This window comes from Crinia signifera, chromosome 4 (assembly GCF_055691185.1).
Source record: "Crinia signifera chromosome 4, ASM5569118v1, whole genome shotgun sequence".
Taxonomy (NCBI): Eukaryota; Metazoa; Chordata; class Amphibia; order Anura; family Myobatrachidae; genus Crinia; species Crinia signifera.
The window spans coordinates 320956805-320977918 of record NC_139220.1 but is presented as its reverse complement, the minus strand read 5'-3'; the positions used below and the strand labels follow the sequence as shown (position 1 = coordinate 320977918).

The window sequence follows — 21114 nt, the reverse complement described above, 5'->3', positions numbered from 1 at the left end:
CAAATCATGAGCCAGCTTTGTTTTGCAGCATCCAATCCACGGCGGGCCCTGAGAACAAGGCAACAAGCCCAAAAACAAACTACCAGCAAATAGTTATTATCAATTATTTATGGACAAAACCAGTGCTGGTGGCTGCCAATCATAAAATATATGCGCTTCACCACATAACTGAACCTTAGAAGCACATACAAACACAATCTACTTAATTTTATATATATTTTGGGGGGGCCTAAGGGTGCCGTGGAAAATTTTTATTCTATAGTCTGATCCTCTCGAAAATGAGTGGGAACCCCTGCCCCCAACCCCTTTCTATTCTTAGAGAGGTGAATATATGGTGATGCTCCGGTGGCCATTTTAACTAAGGGCAAATCCAAGCTGGCTATATACATTTTTGCCCACAGTACAGTCTCATACTATGGAAGGTAATGACAGTTTGCAGCTTAATATTTAACTCAATATGTACTACAAATACACATTAATAAAGGCACATTACATTATATATCTCTAAGTCTTAGTTATAAACATTTATTTCATTCATTTTACAGATTAATCAATTGACTGCTGGTTAATATATTTATTTTTATTTTCTCCCACTATATCCTTAACATTAAAGCTGGGATGGGGAACTTTCATCCCTTCAGCTGTTGTTGAACTACACATCCCAGCAAGCATGGGAAAAAAGCAAAACTGTAGCAGGACATGCTGGGATGTGTAGTTCAACAACATCTGGAGGAACAAAGGTTCCCCATCCCTGTATTAAAGGAAAACATTTATATATATATATAGATTTAGTTTTACCTCCCAACCATACTTGCCGATGCTCCCGCATTTTGCGGGAGCCTCCCGCTTTAGGCCCCAGTCCCCCGGTCCCCCGCAAAGCCCTCCCGATCCCCCGGAATTTCAAAGTCCAGGTTCAAAATCCGGACTGCGCATGCGCTAGACCGGCACTAGAAGCGTGCACAGTAAGCAGCGCTGCCACGGCGCCCAGCAGACAGAGCCTCCAGGCAGGGAGACTTTACCAGCAGCAGCTGCGGAGTCTTCACCTCACCCCCGCATTGAGGAAGCTGCAGGGCAGGCTGAAGACAGTGGCAGGGGGAGTGACCGGGAGCTAGAACAGGAAGCAGCTCAGAGGACAGGCTGGGGGAGGAGCAGGAGTGCAGTGCTGAGTGCTCCGTTCTCAGGTTAGTGGTGCATGATGACAGTATTTCTACCTCCAAGCTGGCTGGTACTGTGTGTGTGTGTGTGTGTGTGTGTGTGTGTGTAGGCTGGTAGTGGCCCCTGTGAGTGTGTGTGTGTAGGCTGGTAGTGGCCCCTGTGTGTGTGTAGGCTGGTAGTGGCCACTGTGAGTGTGTGTGTGTAGGCTGGTAGTGGCCCCTGTGTGTGTGTGTGGGCTGGTAGTGGCCCCTGTGTGTGTGTGTGTGTGTGTTGGCTGGTAGTGGCCCCTGTGTGTAGGCTGGTAGTGGCCCCTGTGTGTGTGTGTGTGTGTGTGTGTGTGTGTGTGTGTGTGTGTAGGCTGGTAGTGGCCAATGTGTGTGTGTGTGTGTATGTGTGTGTGTGTGTGTGTGTGTGTGTGTGTAGGCAGGCAGTGACCCCTGTGTGTATGTATGTGTGTGTGTAGGCTGGCAGCAACCCCTGTGTGTGTGTGTGTGTGTGTGTGTGTGTGTGTGTGTGTGTGTGTGTGTAGGCTGGTAGTTACCCCTGTGTATGTAGCCTGGCAGTGACCCCTGTGTGTGTATATATGTGTGTGTGTGTGTGTGTGTGTGTAGGCTGGTAGTTACCCCTGTGTATGTAGCCTGGCAGTGACCCCTGTGTGTGTATATATGTGTGTGTGTGTGTGTAGGCTGGCAGTGACCCGTGTGTGTGTGTGTGTGTGTGTGTATGTGTGTAGGCTGGTAGTGACCCCTGTATGTGTGTAGGTTGGTAGTGACCCCTGTATGTGTGTGTATATAGTTAGGTACTGATCCCTGTTAGTGTGTGTGAGTACACTGGCATTGTGTGTTTGTGTATAGGAGAACACTGTCCTGTGTCTGTCTGTATTTGTGTGTGCGCGGGTGTTATGTGTAGGCTGGTAGCTGGCAGGAGGCTCACCTTTTAGCCGCTAGTCCCCCCCCAATCCCCTGCATAGCCCTCCCAATACCCCCAGAATAATCAATCCCTATCTGGACAGCACAGCGGAGCCTGGCACAATCATGCCTAAGAGGCCTGCCAAGCACCGCTGCCCGTGGTCCGCACAAGAGCCACCCAGGCCAGCAAAGCCTGCTAGTGGCCAGCCACCAGAGAAAAAAAATGAAGAAAATGGGTGTCACTGCACTTGGCCATGCCCACTTTACTGGAGACCACACCCACCTTCTGTGTAGCCCCACCCCCATCCCGGAGTAGCCACGCCTCTGGCGTGGCAGGTCCTGGTTTTAACCGTGTGAGGTATGGAATCTCCCTGAAACCAGTTTCCGAAAGTAGGCAAGTATGCTCCCAACTGTTGCGCTTATCGCAGGAACGTCCGTTTTGTTTTGGGACGTTCGCGCTTCCTGCCCAAGGCTGGCAGTGTCCTGTGGAGGGGGTGGGGTGCAGTTGGGAGTTTCCCTGTCACCCATGAATCCAAGCTGTGCGCACAGCCTCTATCAGAGGCGTAACTAGAAATTTGCTACCCCATGCAAAAAAGTTTCTGATGCCCCCTCCCCCATATTCATGTTTAAAGTAAACTGCCACAATTAAAGCATACTTGCCAACTTTTAAGCTGCCCTCTCCGGGAGAGGACAGCCAGCTCTGTTAGGCAGGGGGTGGGGCCATATCCGGGAGTGAAAAATAGACGGTTCGGGGGTGGGGCCACATTGATGATGTCCTGTTGGGGGGCGTGCCTACAGCGTCGCATCATTTTAGCCCCGCCCCACGCCATGCAATGCCGGTATTTCAGGCATTGCACTGCGGGGGAGGGGGGGGGGCTAAAATGCCTTGGTTGCAGCATTTTACCGCCACCCCCCCGTGATGGGGGGATATGCGGGAGGATTGCCACCCTTTCCGGGGGGGCCAGAAGGGGTACCCTATTTCCGGGACCCTCCCGGCCATTCCAGGAGGGTAGGCAACCCTGAATGAAAGAACAATGAACAGAAGTGTATAAAATACTGCACCCAAATAACAGCGTAATGCATTGTTTATTGAACCTACTGGAGCATTCGGTAAAGATTTGGACATTGGAAGACACAGAGGTGCACTATTCTATTAAGGGCAAACAAAAAAGGGATCTACCCTGATTTTTTGCCCCTCAATTACAGAGCAAACCCCTCCCCAATCCCCCCCCCCCCAAAAAAAAAAAAACACTTTCGGGTGAAAACACACAATATTCACAATTGTGACCATGAAAGCGGGTCAGGGATTTTTTTCCCCCCGCCAAAGTCAGTAACATTGCACTAGGACAAGCTCGTACTCTTTTTACTGTGCTAAGGTATATTAATGAACCACTGTAAGACGTCCTGACATAATTTTAACTAGATCGGAACTTTCGTTTTTTGCACCTAAAAAGCTAAACTATAGGGGCTAGATTCTATAAGCTTCAAAAGTGATAAAATGGAGAGTGATAAACAGCCAGCCAATCAGCTCCTACCTGCCATGCCACAGACTGTGTTTGAAAAATGTCAGGCAGGAGCTGATTGGCTGGCTGTTTATCACTCTCAATTTTATCACTTTTGAAGCTTATAGAATCTGGCCCTAGGTGTCTTGAACAGAAGATATTGACTTAGAGCGAGACACTTTTGCACGTTTCAACTTTTTGACTCCGCCCTAATATACTGTATATGTTGGAAGTGAGCTGGGAGCTATGAAAGGCTGGGTAGCCCCCAGGGGCTGGCTGGCAATTTTCAGCCTGGGGGAAAACACAAGGAAGTGGCCCTGGGGTTGGCGTTGCTATATTTCAAAAATAGAAAATCTGGGTTCTTCCCAGAAGAGGAAGGCAAGAAACTGGTATGATCTTGGGAAATCCAAGATGTACAGTATAGCATCCCTTCCCCAGTGGTGTAGCTAGGTGCCACGGTGCCCGGAGCAAGGGCATGTTTCGCACCGCCCCGATTTGTAGTAGGCGGGGCTCTTGCATGATGAAAAGCGGGCGCAGCCTAACATTATAAGACACACCGTAATGCCCATTACACATTAAGTCACATGCCCATTACATACTATATAACAGACCATAATACCCATTTGCACATTTGACACATAAAACCAAAAACTTTTTTGGAAGGAGGGCACAACATTTCTAGTTACACTGCTGGCGGGAGCCATCATGCTTCCATTTATATGTACGCACACACACACACACAGGGCCGGTGCAAGGTTCCCCGGCAACCTAGGCAAGTGGTCAGCACAAACCCCACACACACACAGTGGGTGCCACCCACAACCCAGAAAGGACTCGCCACAGCCGGGGTGTGTATGGTGACGGAGGGACCGCAGGCGGGCTGCAGGCTACTCTGCAGATGTAAATAACTGCTCACTCTGGGCCAGATGTATCAAAGTTCAAAAAGTGATAAAATGGAGAGTGATAAACAGCCAGCCAACCAGCTCCTAACTGCCATGTTACAGGCTAAGTTTGAGAAATGACAGGAAGGAGCTGATTGGCTGGTTGTTTATCACTCTTCACTTTATCACTATCTGAAGCTTAATACATCTGGCCCTCTGTGACTTGCAGTGCTGAAGGGAGGCTGTGGTCTCAAACTCACCTGCTGGGCGCCAGGCCGGCTCAGGTCTACTGCGGCGGCAGGAGACAGGAAACAGCCAGTCAACATAAGCGTTTTGACGGGCACCTCCTGCAGCAAGTAAGAGGGTCCCGGGGGATGGGAGGGGGGAGATGCTTGGTGCAGGCGGCATGTGAAGTGGGTGGGGGGGTGGGGTGATGCGGCAGCCGCTAAGTCGCTCGGGCAGAGGGGGTTGGAGGGGATCGACTCTCACCTCCATCCAGGGGGTTTCCCTGCTCCCACCTACCTCCCTCCAGTGGCCTTGCACACACACACACACACACACACACACATATATATTACACCTACACATACACGCATATAACACACAGAAACACACACACACTCCATTTTGTTTGCAGGAGGTGAAATTAATACTAACAGATAATACTATCTGTATAAGCTGCCAATTTATACCCCTTTTACACCGCCGAAAAATCCGGGTCAGCGGCGGGTCAGACCCAGATCATCTGCGGTGTAAATGGGGTGTATCCATGTCCATTTACATGGGTCCTCTACCCAGGTCAGGACCCGTGTAGAGGCCGGTGTAAATGGTGCAGCACGGGATGAGGCAGGTAGTACCTGAGCAGCGGATGGGAACTTGGCTGATTTGTTGATGCACGGCCACTCTGCTGCATTGGCAGCTTTATCCCTCCGAAGCCTCCTCGTCTTGTTTTCCCCTTCACCAGGGCAGCAGCATAGACAAGTGCGAAGTGCGCGGTAGCCGCACAGCCCGCTGGGAATTGTAGTCTCCGGATCGTATGTGCCGCTGCTATAAGAAATGGAAGGCCTGGGGAGACTACAACTCCCAGTGCCGCCCTCTTTCCACTGAGTCCTCTGCCCTCCTCGGTAGAATAGCTGGGACATACAGAGAGAGAGGAGAGGTAGTCCTGGGGGTCAGCGGCTTCATGTGACCTATGCTGGTCACAGGCATGACCGGAGGGGTCACTGGCTCTGTGTGTGGCGCTAGCTGCAGAGGAGAGGGGAGCCCCCCACTACATGACCTCCCTCCATTCTACCCAGTGCAGGCAACTGGAAGCTCATTGTCACCCACTCTATATATATATGCCTGTCACACACTCTCCTGCTGGGGGGCTTGGGGTATTTATAGTCTGGGGGATATACTGTACTGCCTGATGGCTTCTGCCCTTAGGTTGTCCTGACCTGTCTTGGAGCATTATACTCTAGAGGTAATACTGCCTGGGGCTTGGTTATTATACTCTGAGGGTAAAACTGTACTGTCTGGGGGTTTGAGATACTTGAAAAAGGGGTTGTAGCCCCAAATTGAGCTGTTGATGGCCATTTTTAATGACATCTAGAAGAAATAGCAGGGCTGACCCAGGTTCAGTGTAAATGGTGCAGACCCTGGTCTGACCCAGGTCGAAGTGCTGTGTAATACCCCTTTTACACCGCCTAAAAATCCGGGTCAGCGACGGGTCAGGCCCGGATCTTCGGCGGTGTAAATCCCTAACGCCGTGTCCCTTTACACGGGACTTCTACCCAGGTCCTGACCTGGGTAGAACACGGCTAGGACCTGGGTAGAGGGCGGTGTAAATGGGAACGCCGGGTCGGATGACCCGGCTCCCATTTACATGAATGGGGAACGTCCAACCTGCGGACTGCAGCGTCCGCAGGTTGGACGGGCTGTCAGTCTGACACTGACAGCCGGCGCTGCTGTCTGCTATACTCTGCAGACAGCAGCGGGGGCGAGAGGTGAACGGATGCCTGTGTGCGGCATCCATTCACCTCCTGTGCGACGGCGGGGGGAGTGTGCGTGGGGACTGGGGGCAGCCCCGCAGCTTACCTTAGTGCTGGGCTGCCCCCAGCAGCGTTCCGGTCCGGCGGCGGCGGTGATTGGCGCTTGGAGATGACATCATCCTGTCATCTCCAAGCACGGAGGGGGGGGGGGGGGGGGCGGCGCGGGTCGCCCGGTGTAAATTGCACTAAACGCCGGGTCGCACCCGGCTTGAACCTGGGTCTAAAAAAGCCGGGTGCGACCCGGCGTTTTGGTGTAAAAGGGGTATAAATGGGGTATAAAGCAGGGTCAGATCCTGGAAACTCCAGTGTTCAAAGACCAGGGTCCGACCAGGGTTTTTGGTGTAAAAGGGGTATTAGTTAACTACAAGCCACATTACAGAATCTTTACCCTCATTGATGACACATTATCACGGAGGGTCCTCTTCCTGATGCTGCTGCTGCTTAGATAAATGCGGGGGAGGTGGGGGAGGGAGAGAACTGCAGAGCTGTCTCCCTCCAGGATCGTTGTAACTGCACTGTCTCTGTCTGACTCGCAGGCAGGTCACCAGGCAGCGTGTTTCCACTGTTTATTCAGTGTGAGTCTTCTTGCCCAGGGCAAAGCATGGCCTCATGGGATTTGTAGTTTAATCGTTAACTGCTCAAAGTCTGAGCAGTAACATATAAACTACAATTCCCATGATGCCACTGTCCCTGCCTCTCCGTCCTGCCGGGTGCCTCTGAATGCTGAATCCCGGCACCTCCACGCACACTGAACTACAAGCACTGTAAGTACCGCAGCCAGGCGGGGGAGGGAGCGGGTGAGCAGGACGGGGGAGCCGGCGGCACAGTTTGCACGGCTCCGGCGCCACTTGATCTCTCTGTGTCTGGAGCTTGTGCTCCGCCGGCTCCGCCCTCCCTACGCCCCTGCCCTTCCCGGACAGATGGAGACTACATGTGGAAAAGGGGGCAGTGGTAGAAACTGCGGGGGTAAAGGAAGATAATCACAATCGATATGTATAATAAATCTGGACCCTTAAAAAGCTTTATTGGCATAACAATTAAAAATAACACACATAAAGTGCACACATACAGTACAACAGATGCAATATCATGCATGTCCAAAAAACGGGGGTTATCAACGTTTATCTCACCATGGGTAGGTGGTGCGGTGGGCTAGGTGCTCAAAGATGGTGGGTCCCGGGTAGCAATATGGTGCACCACCGCACAGGCTTAGGTAAACGTAGTGACAGAAAGATACACATACACAAATATATATATATATATATGTATACACACACACACACATATACAGTATATATATATATATATATATATATATATATATATATATTACCACTTGTAGGTGTCACTCAGGTCAATAAACAGACAGAAACGGTAGCTACCGTTTCTGTCTGTTTATTGGCCTGAGTGACACCTACAAGTGGTATTGTATAGCTCCCCTGTCTTTATCACCGGGGAATTGGTGGGCACCGGGTCTCAGTTACATCATTGGAAGAGTGCCGGCTACATGGTTTTCTATATATATATATATATATATATATATATATATATATATATATATATATATATATATATACACACTAATGATCCAGGGTGTCCGGAACAACCTCCTTGTTCTAGTACTGCATGGGTGCCCGCATAGGTATGTAGACAAACTTGGTTCAAAGATGCGGCACACCATTCACTTAAACAGGAACAACTTTTAATGCACAAAGCACTTTGTGCATTAAAAGTTGTTCCTGTTTAAGTGAATGGTGTGCCGCATCTTTGAACCAAGTTTATATATATATATATATATATATATATATATATATATATATATATATATATATATATACAGGGCTATTTTTCAGCCGGAACGCCGTTCCTGAAGCTCAAATTAAAAATGACGTCATCAGGAACGGCGTTCCGGAACCTGCTCCAGGCTGCCCGGCACCCACATCGCCTGCCCGCTCCCCGCTCCCCTGCCCGCTGTTTATGGATGAAGTCCAGGAGAGAGACGTGCAGCAGTAACATTCACGTCTCACGCTGGACCGCTAGCCAATGGGCGCTTGCGGTCCAGCAGCCAATCAACTGGTGGCTGCTGGACCGTGAGCGTCTATTGGCTAGCGGTCCAGCGGGAGATAGGAATTTTAGCAGCATGTCTCTCTCCTGGAGTCCGGGGAGCGGAGCTGGGAGAGGCCGAAGCTCGGGCCGGGGCCTGCAGAGCCACCAGGGTCATGCGATGCGCAGCGGCAGAGGAGGACGCCGCTTCCTACCGGGTACTAAGCTGGCTGCTAGGCTGCGGCTCATGGTGTTCCGGGGGGAGGAGGACGCGAAGGCCTCCACAGAGCCAGGGGCCGGAGTGGAAGAGGTGCCCATGCGAAGAGACCAGCGGTGTCCTGCTAGTGCTGGAGGCGCCTGAGTCCTGGAGGCTGGAAGAGGAGGAGGACGCCGCAGCAGCAGCGGAGGCCGTGGAGGGACAGGCCGGGGCGGCAGCCCGGAGAGGAGCAGGGAGGAAGGGGTCGCTGAGGATTCTCTAGGATCTTCCGGACCAAGAGCTGCGCTGGATCAGGGGCTGCTGCGGACAGGAGAGGATCTGGTGACCTGGGAGGCTCTGGTGGCAGCCTGACTGACATGTCCAGGGAGCGGGAGCTGGACAGGTGAGAGCTTGTGGGCCCGCAACCCTTCATTGAGCATGAAGCCCCTGGCATTGAGCATGTAGGTAAGTGGCACTTAAGTGTCAAATGTGTAATGGGCATCTCTGTGTGGGCCATATGTATAACAGGCATCTCAGTGTGTGGCATATGTATAACGAGCATCTCAGTGTGTGGCATATGTTTAATGGGCATCTCTGTGTGTGGCATATGTATAATGGGCATTTCTGTGTGTGGCATATGTATAACGGGCATCTCAGTGTGTGGCATATGTATAACGGGCATCTCTGTGTGTGGCATATGTATAATGGCCATCACGGTGTGTGGCATATGTATAATGGCCATCACGGTGTGTGGCATATGTATAATGGCCATCACGGTGTGTGGCATATGTATAATTGGGCATCACGGTGTGTGGCATATGTATAATTAGGCATCACGGTGTGTGGCATATGTATAATGGCCATCACGATGTGTGGCATACAGTATGTTTAATTGGGCATCACGGTGTGTGGCATATGTATAATGACCATCATGGTGTGTGGCATATGTATAATTGGGCATCACGGTGTGTGGCATATGTATAATGGCCATCACGGTGTGGCATATGTATAATGGCAATCACGGTGTGCGGCATATGTATAATGGCCATCGCGGTGTGTGGCATATGTATAATGGGCATCACGGTGTGTGGCATATGTATAATTGGGCATCACGGTGTGTGGCATATGTATAATGGGCATCACAGTGTGCGGCATATGTATAATGGACATCATGTGTGTGGCATATGTATAATGGGCATCACAGTGTGTGGCATATGTATAATGGCCATCACGGTGTGTGGCATATGTATAATGGCCATCACGGTGTGTGGCATATGTATAATTGGGCATCACAGTGTGTGGCATATGTATAATGGGCATCACGGTGTGTGGCATATGTATAATGGGAATCTCTGTGTGTGGCATATGTATAATTGGGCATCACGGTGTGTGGCATATGTATAATGGGCATCACGGTGTGTGGCATATGTATAATTGGGCATCACGGTGTGTGGAATATGTATAATGGGAATCTCTGTGTGTGGCATATGTATAATGGGAATCTCTGTGTGTGGCATATGTATAAAAAGCGTTACGGAGTGGGGCATATGTATAATGGGCCAGTGGCAGTAACATAACACTGGTTGCAACATAATGCAGGTTGCAAAACTGCGGTATAAAGTAATCTTTTCCTGCAATGCTGTGACAATTGCAGTGAGGCTACACCCCTGTTTTTTGAGCGCGAGCCTAAGGCGCGCGTATATTGTCCACTTTGCTGCTGGGGATTGTTATGTTACAGCCACTGTTGGGAGGAATTATATGTAGTTTTTTTATGTAATGCCCCGCCCCTTTTGTAGCTCCTCCCACTTCGTCGCCCACTTTCTGCCCCGCCCACATTTCCTGAACCTATTTTCCTACAAAAATAGCACTGTATAGAGAGAGATTTCCTGAGGAGGCACTCCGATAGATGAGTCGTGGTGGATTAAGTAGATGCTTATATCTTCCGGTGCCCTCCTGGCTGAGCCTTGGCTGACTGCCAAATATGCAGAGGGGGGATGGCGGCACTCGAAAAAAAAAGGAGACCACGCTTGGTTTGACCGACGTTTCTGTGCCGACTGGCACTTTTATCAAGGTGCAGGAACAATTGACAGTACAAACAGTGAACATTTAAATACCCTTACCTGATCTGTCCGTGCCGCCCGCTGCGTCCTACCGAGACGGCGTCTGATGATGACGTCACGCGCCGGGTGCCGCGTCGGGACGCACGGAGAGACCGCATGTGCGTCAGGTTGCCTAGGTGACCCGGCAACAAAAGCCGGCACCAGCGCAACCGTCTAAACAAAAAGTAAACAAACAAAAAAATGCATAAATAAGAAAAACGGTAAAAAACACATTAACCAGTGATACATCTTAACACATTTACAAGGGCTGCAAAATACTATCGCCTTTCCTGCACCAATTATTAATACATCTAAAACCGGGAGTTCATGTTCCTAAGGTCCCGGATAGCCCTACTAACCATTATTAAGGGCAGTATCATCCATGGATTAAATTTTTCTTAAATTTTTTTTTTTTTTTTTTTTACTTTTTTGATATAAATGTCCTACATGGAAAATATCCAGCGACTAACAGACGATTGAAAAATATGCAGATGCACTAAAAACGTTATTGATCACAGTGCTATAACAAGATGGCCAAATGGAATCAAATGGACTTAGTTTATACATACTGATGCCCTGCACAAGATCTATATCAATTCTAAAGGAAGCATGCCAACCCAAGGTGCTCATTTAGCCCTCTGGGGCTGAGAGTTTCCAAGGTGAAAATCCAGCGGCATTCTAACTGGAGTAATCTCAATGATCTGTCACCCCCTCTTTTTAGGGGGGGTACATGATCGATTACTCTGTAGCGCAGAGAAGAAAGGTTATGCCTAGCCTCTGCAAAATGCCGGGCTACTGGTTGTTCGTGGTGACCAGATTGTATAGCAGCTTTAATGGCTGACCAGTGGGCAGCGGCCCTTTCTTTAAATGGCCTATCCGTTTTCCCCACGTAGTGTTTGCCACAAGGGCAACTAATGAGGTATATAACGAATTTGGTGTTACAACCTAAACGATGACGTATGAAAAACTTTTTTCCTGAGTATGGGTGGAAAAAAAATTCACCGGGTACCATATAGCTACATGTTGTGCAACCTGTGCACTTCACGCAACCTTTCTTAGGATTTCCCCAAAATGGGACATGTTTCTCCTGAGGCAAAGAGACATCATTCTTCACTAAAAAGTCCCTGAGGCTCCTACCCCTTGTGTAGGAGTGCATAAGGGTCTTTTTATTAAGTGATGGAAGAGAGGGATCCGTTGCCACAATTGGCCAATACTTTTTGGAAATTTTGCCTATGTTTGCACTCTCTGGGTGGAATGAGTTGACCCAAATAAGTTTTTGGTCAATTTTTTTAGCTGAAGCCCGTGGGATAAGGCACTCATCTCTAGACAGATTTAGCACTCTGGCTTTAGCATTGAGTAATGCAGGCATTCCATAACCTCTTTCACTGAATTTCAAAATCATGTCTGATTTTTCCAATTCTCCCGGATCACTGGTAATCCTCCGCGCCTGGAGCATTTGGGAGAATGGAAGGCCTTTTTTGAGTGGGACAGGGTGAAAGCTGGAGTTGAGTAAGATATTATTTCTGTCCGTAGGTTTACTTTACAGCTGTGTTTCTATCTTCCCTTCCACGATCATGATTTTGACATCCAGATAGTGGATGGAGGAGCTGTCTGACTCATATGTAAATTTGATGGGGGAACCTGTTTTGTTGTGTTGTTTTGTTGTGTTCATTGATAAGACCATGTAATATGGTAATATCACCCGCCCCAAACGCCAGGAGGTCGTCAATGTACCGTGTGTACAATATTAACGACCCCTGGTTGCCGGGTTGTCAATGAACAGTGCCCTCTCCACCACGAACATATAGGAGTTTGCGAAAGACGGGGCCACAGAGGACCCCATAGCGCAACCCTGTTGCTGTAAAAAAAATGAGCCATTAAACATAAAGTAATTGCGGGTAAGGGTCATTTCCAACAATTTAAGAAAAAAAATTATTTCTGGCCCGGTGTACAAGGGATTGTTGGTTATTAATGCCCTAACTGCGTCCAAGCCTGCACTGTGCGGTATGCACGTGTACAGGCTTGTAACGTCGATGGTACACATGACACAATCAGCTGGCACTTCATGAAGACCAATTAATTTCTTAAGAAGGGAATTAGTATCTTTGAGATAGTAGGGATCACCCTGCACACATGGCTGTAAAAAAAACAACCAAAAAACATCCAAAAAATTATTTGATAAAGAGACCCCCGGGCAGAGACGATGGGTCTCCCCGGGGGTTTCAACGGGTTTTTGTGGATCTTTGGGATGGAATACAGGACCGGCACAACTGGGCATCCTACTGTGAGGCTATCCCTAGTTGTCTTATCTATGAAGCCATTGTGCAATGCCTGATCCAGTATTCCATCCAATTCCACTTTATAGCCAATCGTTGGATCTTTCTATAAGGGTAAATATTTGGAGGTATCTTGTAATTGTCGATTTACCTCAGACACATAATCAGCAGTGTCTTGAACAACAATTCCCCCACCCTTGTCCGCTGCCCTTATGTTAATCGAAGGATACTCACTCAAACTTTTAAGGGCTGCCCACTCCGGTTTGGAGAAATTGGAGTATGTTGGTTTAAAGTCCTTGATTAGCTTGGCTGTATCTTGTTCAATCATCCTTGAAAAAGTCTTTATAGCAGGATTAGCTGAATGTGGATCAAACTTAGAGGTTTTCTTAATCGAGCTTGGTAACATGCTGTTGGTCGGTATTGAATCTTTGTCTTGAAAGAATTCCTTTAACTTGAGATGTCTTTGCAGTTTGAACTGCTCAACTTTGATGTTAAAGGCACCGGGCTTGGTCGTTGGAACGAAGTTAAGGCCCTTAGATAGCACGGTTACCTCGGTCTCCGAAATTGCCCGGGATGAAAGATTAAATATTAATGCCGGGGAACTCTGGATGGCTGAAATCTGGTCTTTTGCCCGCGTTCTTTTATTCTGGCCCCCCCTCCGTGTGTACTTCCTATACTGGGATCTGGGGTGGACCTCGGGCGAGCCCCTAAAGGGGGAAGACCAGTGTTAGTGGTGCTGTGGTCTCCATCACTAGCAGAAGACTGCTCATCATGGGAGGACTCTGAGTTGAGGCCAGGCTTGGTATACCGTTTGCCAAACCGCTTCTTAAAATGGCCTACGTGGGGGTTCGCCACCAGTCAACCAGGGGTAAACCTGGTGTTTATCATAGTCCTGATTTACTTTATCAAGTTTGTTTTTCTTAAAGGCTTGAAGATCTTTTTTATACTTGTCCATCTGAGTGGACAATTTCTCCATCCAATTGCAGTACTGATCATTGGACAGTCTCAACTTATGCAGACTTTCAAAAGTGACCAATTTGCTCCGAATGACCTCTAGCTCGCGTTTGACCTCCTCTATGACTGCCACCATGAGGTCAAACGAGCATTTATTCAAGATGGAAGTCCATACTTTGCAGAAGGGGATGTTATAGCGTCCTATGGTGGGGACATTGGATACACGGAAGCCACGGGGGATCTTTTTGTCTCTCACGTAGTCAGGTAAGGGTATTTAAATGTTCACTGTTTATACTGTCAATTGTTCCTGCACCTGCACCTTGATAAAAGTGCCAGTCAGCACAGAAACGTCGGTCAAACCAAGCGTGGTCTCCATTTATTTTCGAGTGCTGCCATCCCCCGTAAGCCAAGGCTCATCCAGGAGGGCACCGAAAGATATAAGCATCTACTTAATCCACCACGACTCATCTATCGGAGTGCCTCCTCACGAACCTCTACATTGAGCCCTTGCATCTGACCCAGATCCAGCGGCAGGAGTGCACCCAATTCCGGTCTTTTTTATTGGACCTTACCTTGTTCAGCAGAACCAGCGTGTGCACGTTAACGGTGGGTCACGTATTTTTCACGGGTGAACACACACAGAGTGTGCTGCAAGCACGATCCCCATCTGCAGAGTAACCACCATTTGCATACCGACATGGATACAGCCTCTGCAGAGCAGCCTTCACAGGTGCAATCCCAATCCAGGGTAGAGCTGACATTGGGTTCTACTTTTAGCTACTCCAATTCGGATTATGATAGAGTGTTGTTCTCCATCGATTCTGCATCCATCCAAGCTCCCCCCGACCACTTACAGCTGTACCATGAGTGGGTTAACTTGAAAAGAAGGGAGACAGATTATTATTTTCATGCTGTCTGACTACGTGAGAGACAAAAAGATCCCCCGTGGCTTCCGTGTATCCAATGTCCCCACCATAGGACGCTATAACATCCCCTTCTGCAAAGTATGGACTTCCATCTTGAATAACTGCTCGTTTGACCTCATGGTGGCAGTCATAGAGGAGGTCAAACATGAGCTAGAGGTCATTCGGAGCAAATTGGTCACTTTTGAAAGTCTGCATAAGGTGACACTGTCCAATGATCAGTCCTGCAATTGCAATTGGATGGAGAAATTGTCCACTCAGATGGACAAGTATAAAAAAGATCTTCAAGCCTTTAAGAAAAAAAACCGGGATAAAGTAAATCAGGACTATGATAAACACCAGGTTTACCCCTGGTTGACAGGTGGCGAACCCCCACGTAGGCCATTTAAGAAGCGGTTTGGCAAACGGTATACCAAGCCTGGCCTCAACTCAGAGTCCTCCCGTGATGAGCAGTCTTCTGCTAGTGATGGAGACCACAGCACCACTAACACTGGTCTTCCCCCTTTAGGGGCTCGCCCGAGGTCCACCCCAGATCCCGGTATAGGAAGTACACGCGGAGGGGGGGCCAGAATAAAAGAACGCGGGCAAAAGACCAGATTTCAGCCATCCAGAGTTCCCCGACATTAATATTTAATCTTTCATCCCGGGCAATTTCGGAGACCAAGGTAACCGTGCTATCTAAGGGCCTCAACTTCGTTCCAACGACCAAGCCCGATGCCTTTAACATCAAAGTTGAGCAGTTCAAACTGCAAAGACATCTCAAGTTAAAGGAATTCTTTCAAGACAAAGATTCAATACCGACCAACAGCATGTTACCAAGCTCGATTAAGAAAACCTCTAAGTTTGATCCACATTCAGCTAATCCTGCTATAAAGACTTTTTCAAGGATGATTGAACAAGATACGGCCAAGCTAATCAAGGACCTTAAACCAACATACTCCAATTTCTCCAAACCTGAGTGGGCAGCCCTTAAAAGTTTGAGTGAGTATGCTTCGATTACCATAAGGGCAGCGGACAAGGGTGGGGGAATTGTTGTTCAAGACACTGCTGATTATGTGTCTGAGGTAAATCGACAATTACAAGATACCTCCACATATTTACCCTTATTGAAAGATCCAACGATTGGCTATAAAGTGGAATTGGATGGAATACTGGATCAGGCATTGCACAATGGCTTCATAGATAAGACAACTAGGGATAGCCTCACAGTAGGATGCCCAGTTGTGCCGGTCCTGTATTCCATCCCGAAGATCCACAAAAACCCGTTGAAACCCCCGGGGAGACCCATCATCTCTGCCCGGGGGTCTCTTTATCAAATAATCTCTCGTTATTTGGATGTTTTTTTACAGCCATGTGTGCAGGGTGATCCCTACTATCTCAAAGATACTAATTCCCTTCTTAAGAAATTAATCGGTCTTCATGAAGTGCCAGCTGATTGTGTCATGTGTACCATCAACGTTACAAGCCTGTACACGTGCATACCGCACAGTGCAGGCTTGGACGCAGTTAGGGCATTAATAACCAACAATCCCTTGTACACCGGGCCAGAAATAATTTTTTTTCTTAAATTGTTGGAAATGACCCTTACCCGCAATTACTTTATGTTTAATGGCTCATTTTTTTTACAGCAACAGGGTTGCGCTATGGGGTCCTCGGTGGCCCCATCTTTCGCAAACTCCTATATGTTCGTGGTGGAAAGGGCACTGTTCATTGACAACCCGGCAACCAGGGGGTCGTTAATATTGTACACACGGTACATTGACGACCTCCTGGCGTTTTGGGCGGGTGATATTACCATATTACATGGCCTTATCAATGAACACAACAAAACAGGTTCCCCCATCAAATTTACATATGAGTCAGACAGCTCCTCCATCCACTATCTGGATGTCAAAATCCTGATCGTGGAAGGGAAGATAGAAACACAGCTGTACAGTAAACCTACGGACAGAAATAATATCTTACTCAACTCCAGCTTTCACCCTGTCCCACTCAAAAAAGGCCTTCCATTCTCCCAAATGCTCCGGGCGCGGAGGATTACCAGTGATCCGGGAGAATTGGAAAAATCTTTATCAGACATGATTTTGAAATTCAGTGAAAGAGGTTATGGAATGCCTGCATTACTCAATGCTAAAGCCAGAGTGCTAAATCTGTCTAAGGATGAGTCCCTTATCCCACGGGCTTCAGCTAAAAAAAATGACCAAAAACTTATTTGGGTCAACTTATTCCACCCAGAGAGTGCAAACATAGGCAAAATTTCCAAAAAGTATTGGCCAATTGTGGCCACAGATCCCTCTCTTCCATCACTTAATAAAAAGACCCTTATGCACTCCTACACAAGGGGTAGGAGCCTCAGGGACTTTTTAGTGAAGAATGATGTCTCTTTGCCTCAGGAGAAACATGTCCCATTTTGGGGAAATCCTAAGAAAGGTTGCGTGAAGTGCACAGGTTGCACAACATGTAGCTATATGGTACCCGGTGAATTTTTTTTCCACCCATACTCAGGAAAAAAGGTTTTCATACGTCATCGTTTAGGTTGTAACACCAAATTCGTTATATACCTCATTAGTTGCCCTTGTGGCAAACACTACGTGGGGAAAACGGATAGGCCCTTTAAAGAAAGGGCCGCTGCCCACCGGTCAGCCATTAAAGCTGCTATACAATCTGGTCACCACGAACAACCAGTAGCCCGGCATTTTGCCGAGGCTAGGCATAACCTTTCTTCTCTGAGCTACAGAGTAATCCCATCATGTACCCCCCCTAAAAAGAGGGGGTGACAGATCATTGAGATTACTCCAGTTAGAATGCCGCTGGATTTTCACCTTGGAAACTCTCAGCCCCAGAGGGCTAAATGAGCACCTTGGGTTGGCATGCTTCCTTTAGAATTGATATAGATCTTGTGCAGGGCATCAGTATGTATAAACTAAGTCTATTTGATTCCATTTGGCCATCTTGTTATAGCACTGTGATCAATAACATTTTTAGTGCATCTGCATATTTTTCAAACGTCTGTTAGTCGCTGGATATTTTCCATGTAGGACATTTATAGCAAAAAAGTTTAAAAATTTTTTTTTTTAAGAAAAATGTAATCCATGGATGATACTGCCCTTAATAATGGTTAGTAGGGCTATCCGGGACCTTAGGAACATGAACAATTGTTCCTGCACCTTGATAAAAGTGCCAGTCGGCACAGAAACGTCGGTCAAACCAAGCGTGGTCTCCATTTATTTTCGAGTGCCGCCATCCCCCCTCTATATATATATATATATATATATATATATATATATATATATATATATATATATATATATATATACACACACACACACATACATACACACACACCAATTTATTTGATAGCTCTGGAGCTGTACCTTTATGGATATTAATATTGATCTAGTGAGATTTTTTTTTGTTATAACATTTTATTTTCTTGCATTTTTCCACATATAAACATAGAAAGGACATTTACAGTTCATGGTTCCTGCTTGTTTCATCACATTGAAATTGAACTCACAAAAACATATTATTCACATTATTCGCAATTTTACTCCTCTTTCCTCTAACTCCAAGTTCTGTCTTTATCCTTTATAAACATGTTTATATATATCCACATGGTTTAGTAACCGCATTCATATCTGGGGTTTTATCCTTCTCATGATACTTGGTTATTTTGATGAGGAGCCTCCTCCGATATTTTTATCATATTGGCTAATACTTTCTCATTACTTGGAGAGTACATTTTGTGTCCCCTTATTTCCTTTCTATGTTTTATCTTGAAAATGCACCTTATATAGATGCAATAGGGGGAGGGGGAGTTCCCTTTCTAACTCGTATGGGTGATATATGTGTTTACTGTGTTGGTGATCTACTGTGAAGTGTCTATTTTCAATACTAGAAGAATGAAAAGTGCTAATTAAATAATATATTTACTAACTATTAAATAGTCAGCCTCCTTATTGAAAAAAAAAATTGTATGTGTTTTACTTTATTGGGGAAAGAATAAGTGAATGAATAAATACTAAATTTAATCTGTGAGCCTACACTCAGAATTATATGGGCAGTATTCAATGAACATAATCACAGCGAGCAGCGAATTCTGTTTAGGATTCGCTGCACAGTCGCTGTGTTCCGGAGCCACACTGTCCCATTGCTATCCCCGTATTCAACGTCGCAGGGGCTCGCTGCCCCTGATGGTGAATCTTAACCCCTGCGGCGTCCCGCAGGGAGCCGGGGGACGGCGGCAGGCAGGGAGATGGAAGTCTCCCTGCCTGCCCCAGAATGTATGTGGAGGGGAGGAGGGCTCCCCAGGACCCAGGCAGCACAAGCTGCCCCCCGGGAGAGCCAGCAAGGGACCGGATATTCACTGCTCCTGATCGTGCATATGTAATGATCGGGAGCAGTGAATATATGAATATCTAATGAGCGGCTCTCGGCTCCCAACCCCCTGCTGGCTGTTATGTGTAAAAAAAATAATAATAATAATTTAAATTATATAATACATGAATATGCCCCTTCACAGAATAAAATTCCGGATTTTTTTAAACCAAATGTAAAAAAAAAAAACCTTTTATTTTAAAAGTTCACATTCCACTTCACCATGAAAAGATGTGTCCCCTTATATACATACAGTGAAAATCACTTAGAAAGATGGCGAAAAGTGCACGTTGAATAGGGTGATTAACTGTCTGACACAAAAAATCACCTTCCAACGCGAAAATAGCACAAATTCGCCGTGACACTTGGCGAATTGGCCTCATTGAATACTGCCCAATGTGTTTTCTAGAGTGGTGCTCTCTTCACTTCCTCCTAATACGATGTGACACCCTCTGTGTTCAATACTATTTTATTGCTTGTGTACCTCCCATTCCCTCCCCCCGCCTCCCTTCCCCCCCCCCCCCCCCCTCCTTTCCATTTTCTATTTCCTATAATTTCCTTGGATTTTATTTGGATGCATACTATTTTTACCCCCCTTTATTACTTGTTTCTTTCAGTGCTGTAAAAGGATAGATACTCCCAGTACATGAATGCTGGTCTCATCCCCATGTTAATTCTTAACTTATAAAAAAGAAACCTTATTTGCAAGTATTTCTTTATATTTTAATCCTTATGCTACTTTCCCCTGAGCACATTTCTGTAATTGTCCTTCTCAACCACAAACAAAACTACATAGGATCACACATAAGGACAAGGGACACATCAAACACTGGGGACTCATTGCCTTCTAACCCTTATGATTCATAATTGCCTTTAAGTACTGCCATCAAAATGTCATACTGTTCACCTCAAGCTGTCATACTGTTCACCTCCTTATTGCCCAGGTGGTGTTATCATAGAAACATAGAATTTGACAGCAGATAACAACCATTTGGCCCATCTAGTCTGCCCCTTTTTTTACCCTTCAGGTAATCTCAACCCTTTTTAATCCTTATTTTGGTACTTGTGTAGTTTCACGGCGCCACCGCACACACAGTCTCTCATGAAACTTGGCAGCTTGCCAGACTCTGTTTACTGTGCGTGTGCCGCTCTAGATGTAATGTACGTTATCAGCACAGCGCTGGCGGCAGCAGCAGCGCGTGCTGCCCACGGCACACCGCTAACAAACGGGGCTTCTAAACTAGACAAGCCGGCACACCGCTATCAAAGGGGGTGTCTAGATTCGTGGAGCTCGCTGCGCTCGCCACGCTTCGGGGTGGCGTGGATAGTGAAATTAACACGGTCGACAGCTGTTACGTTGACTAGTGTCATTGTGAACAGGTATAATAGTGTTTTGCACAGTGCACCCCTAGACCCAACAAAATTTAGACGCTTTAGCGTCTAAATTTAGATGCCCCCTTCTTAGAGGTTTGTAGGGAGTCTAGATTTAGACACTTTAGCGTCTAAATCTAGACACCCCCTTTGATAGCGGTGTGCCGGCTTGTCTAGTTTAGAAGCCCCGTTTGTTAGCGGTGTGCCGGGGTGTCCACTATGGAACTACAAGTGCCACAATGACCTGTCAGCGCTGGGCAGCGCGCGCTGCTGCTGCCAGCGCTATGCTGATAACGTACATTACATCTAGAGCGGCACGCGCACAGTAAACAGAGTCTGGTAAACTGCCAAGTTTCATGAGAGACTGTGCGCGCGGTGGCTCCGTGAAACTACACA

At 47.2% G+C, this 21114-nt stretch overlaps 1 protein-coding gene across 1 annotated transcript in view; it reads right to left on the bottom strand.

Moving 5' to 3' along the window:
* The window catches only part of LOC146073385 (uncharacterized), a 79624-nt gene that overhangs the window by 34479 nt on the left and 24031 nt on the right, over nucleotides 1-21114 (bottom strand). The window contains exon 5 of the mRNA XM_083180563.1: nucleotides 13245-13800. Coding sequence (XP_083036689.1) covers nucleotides 13245-13800 — 556 coding nt within the window. The remainder of the gene's footprint in view (nucleotides 1-13244; nucleotides 13801-21114) is intronic.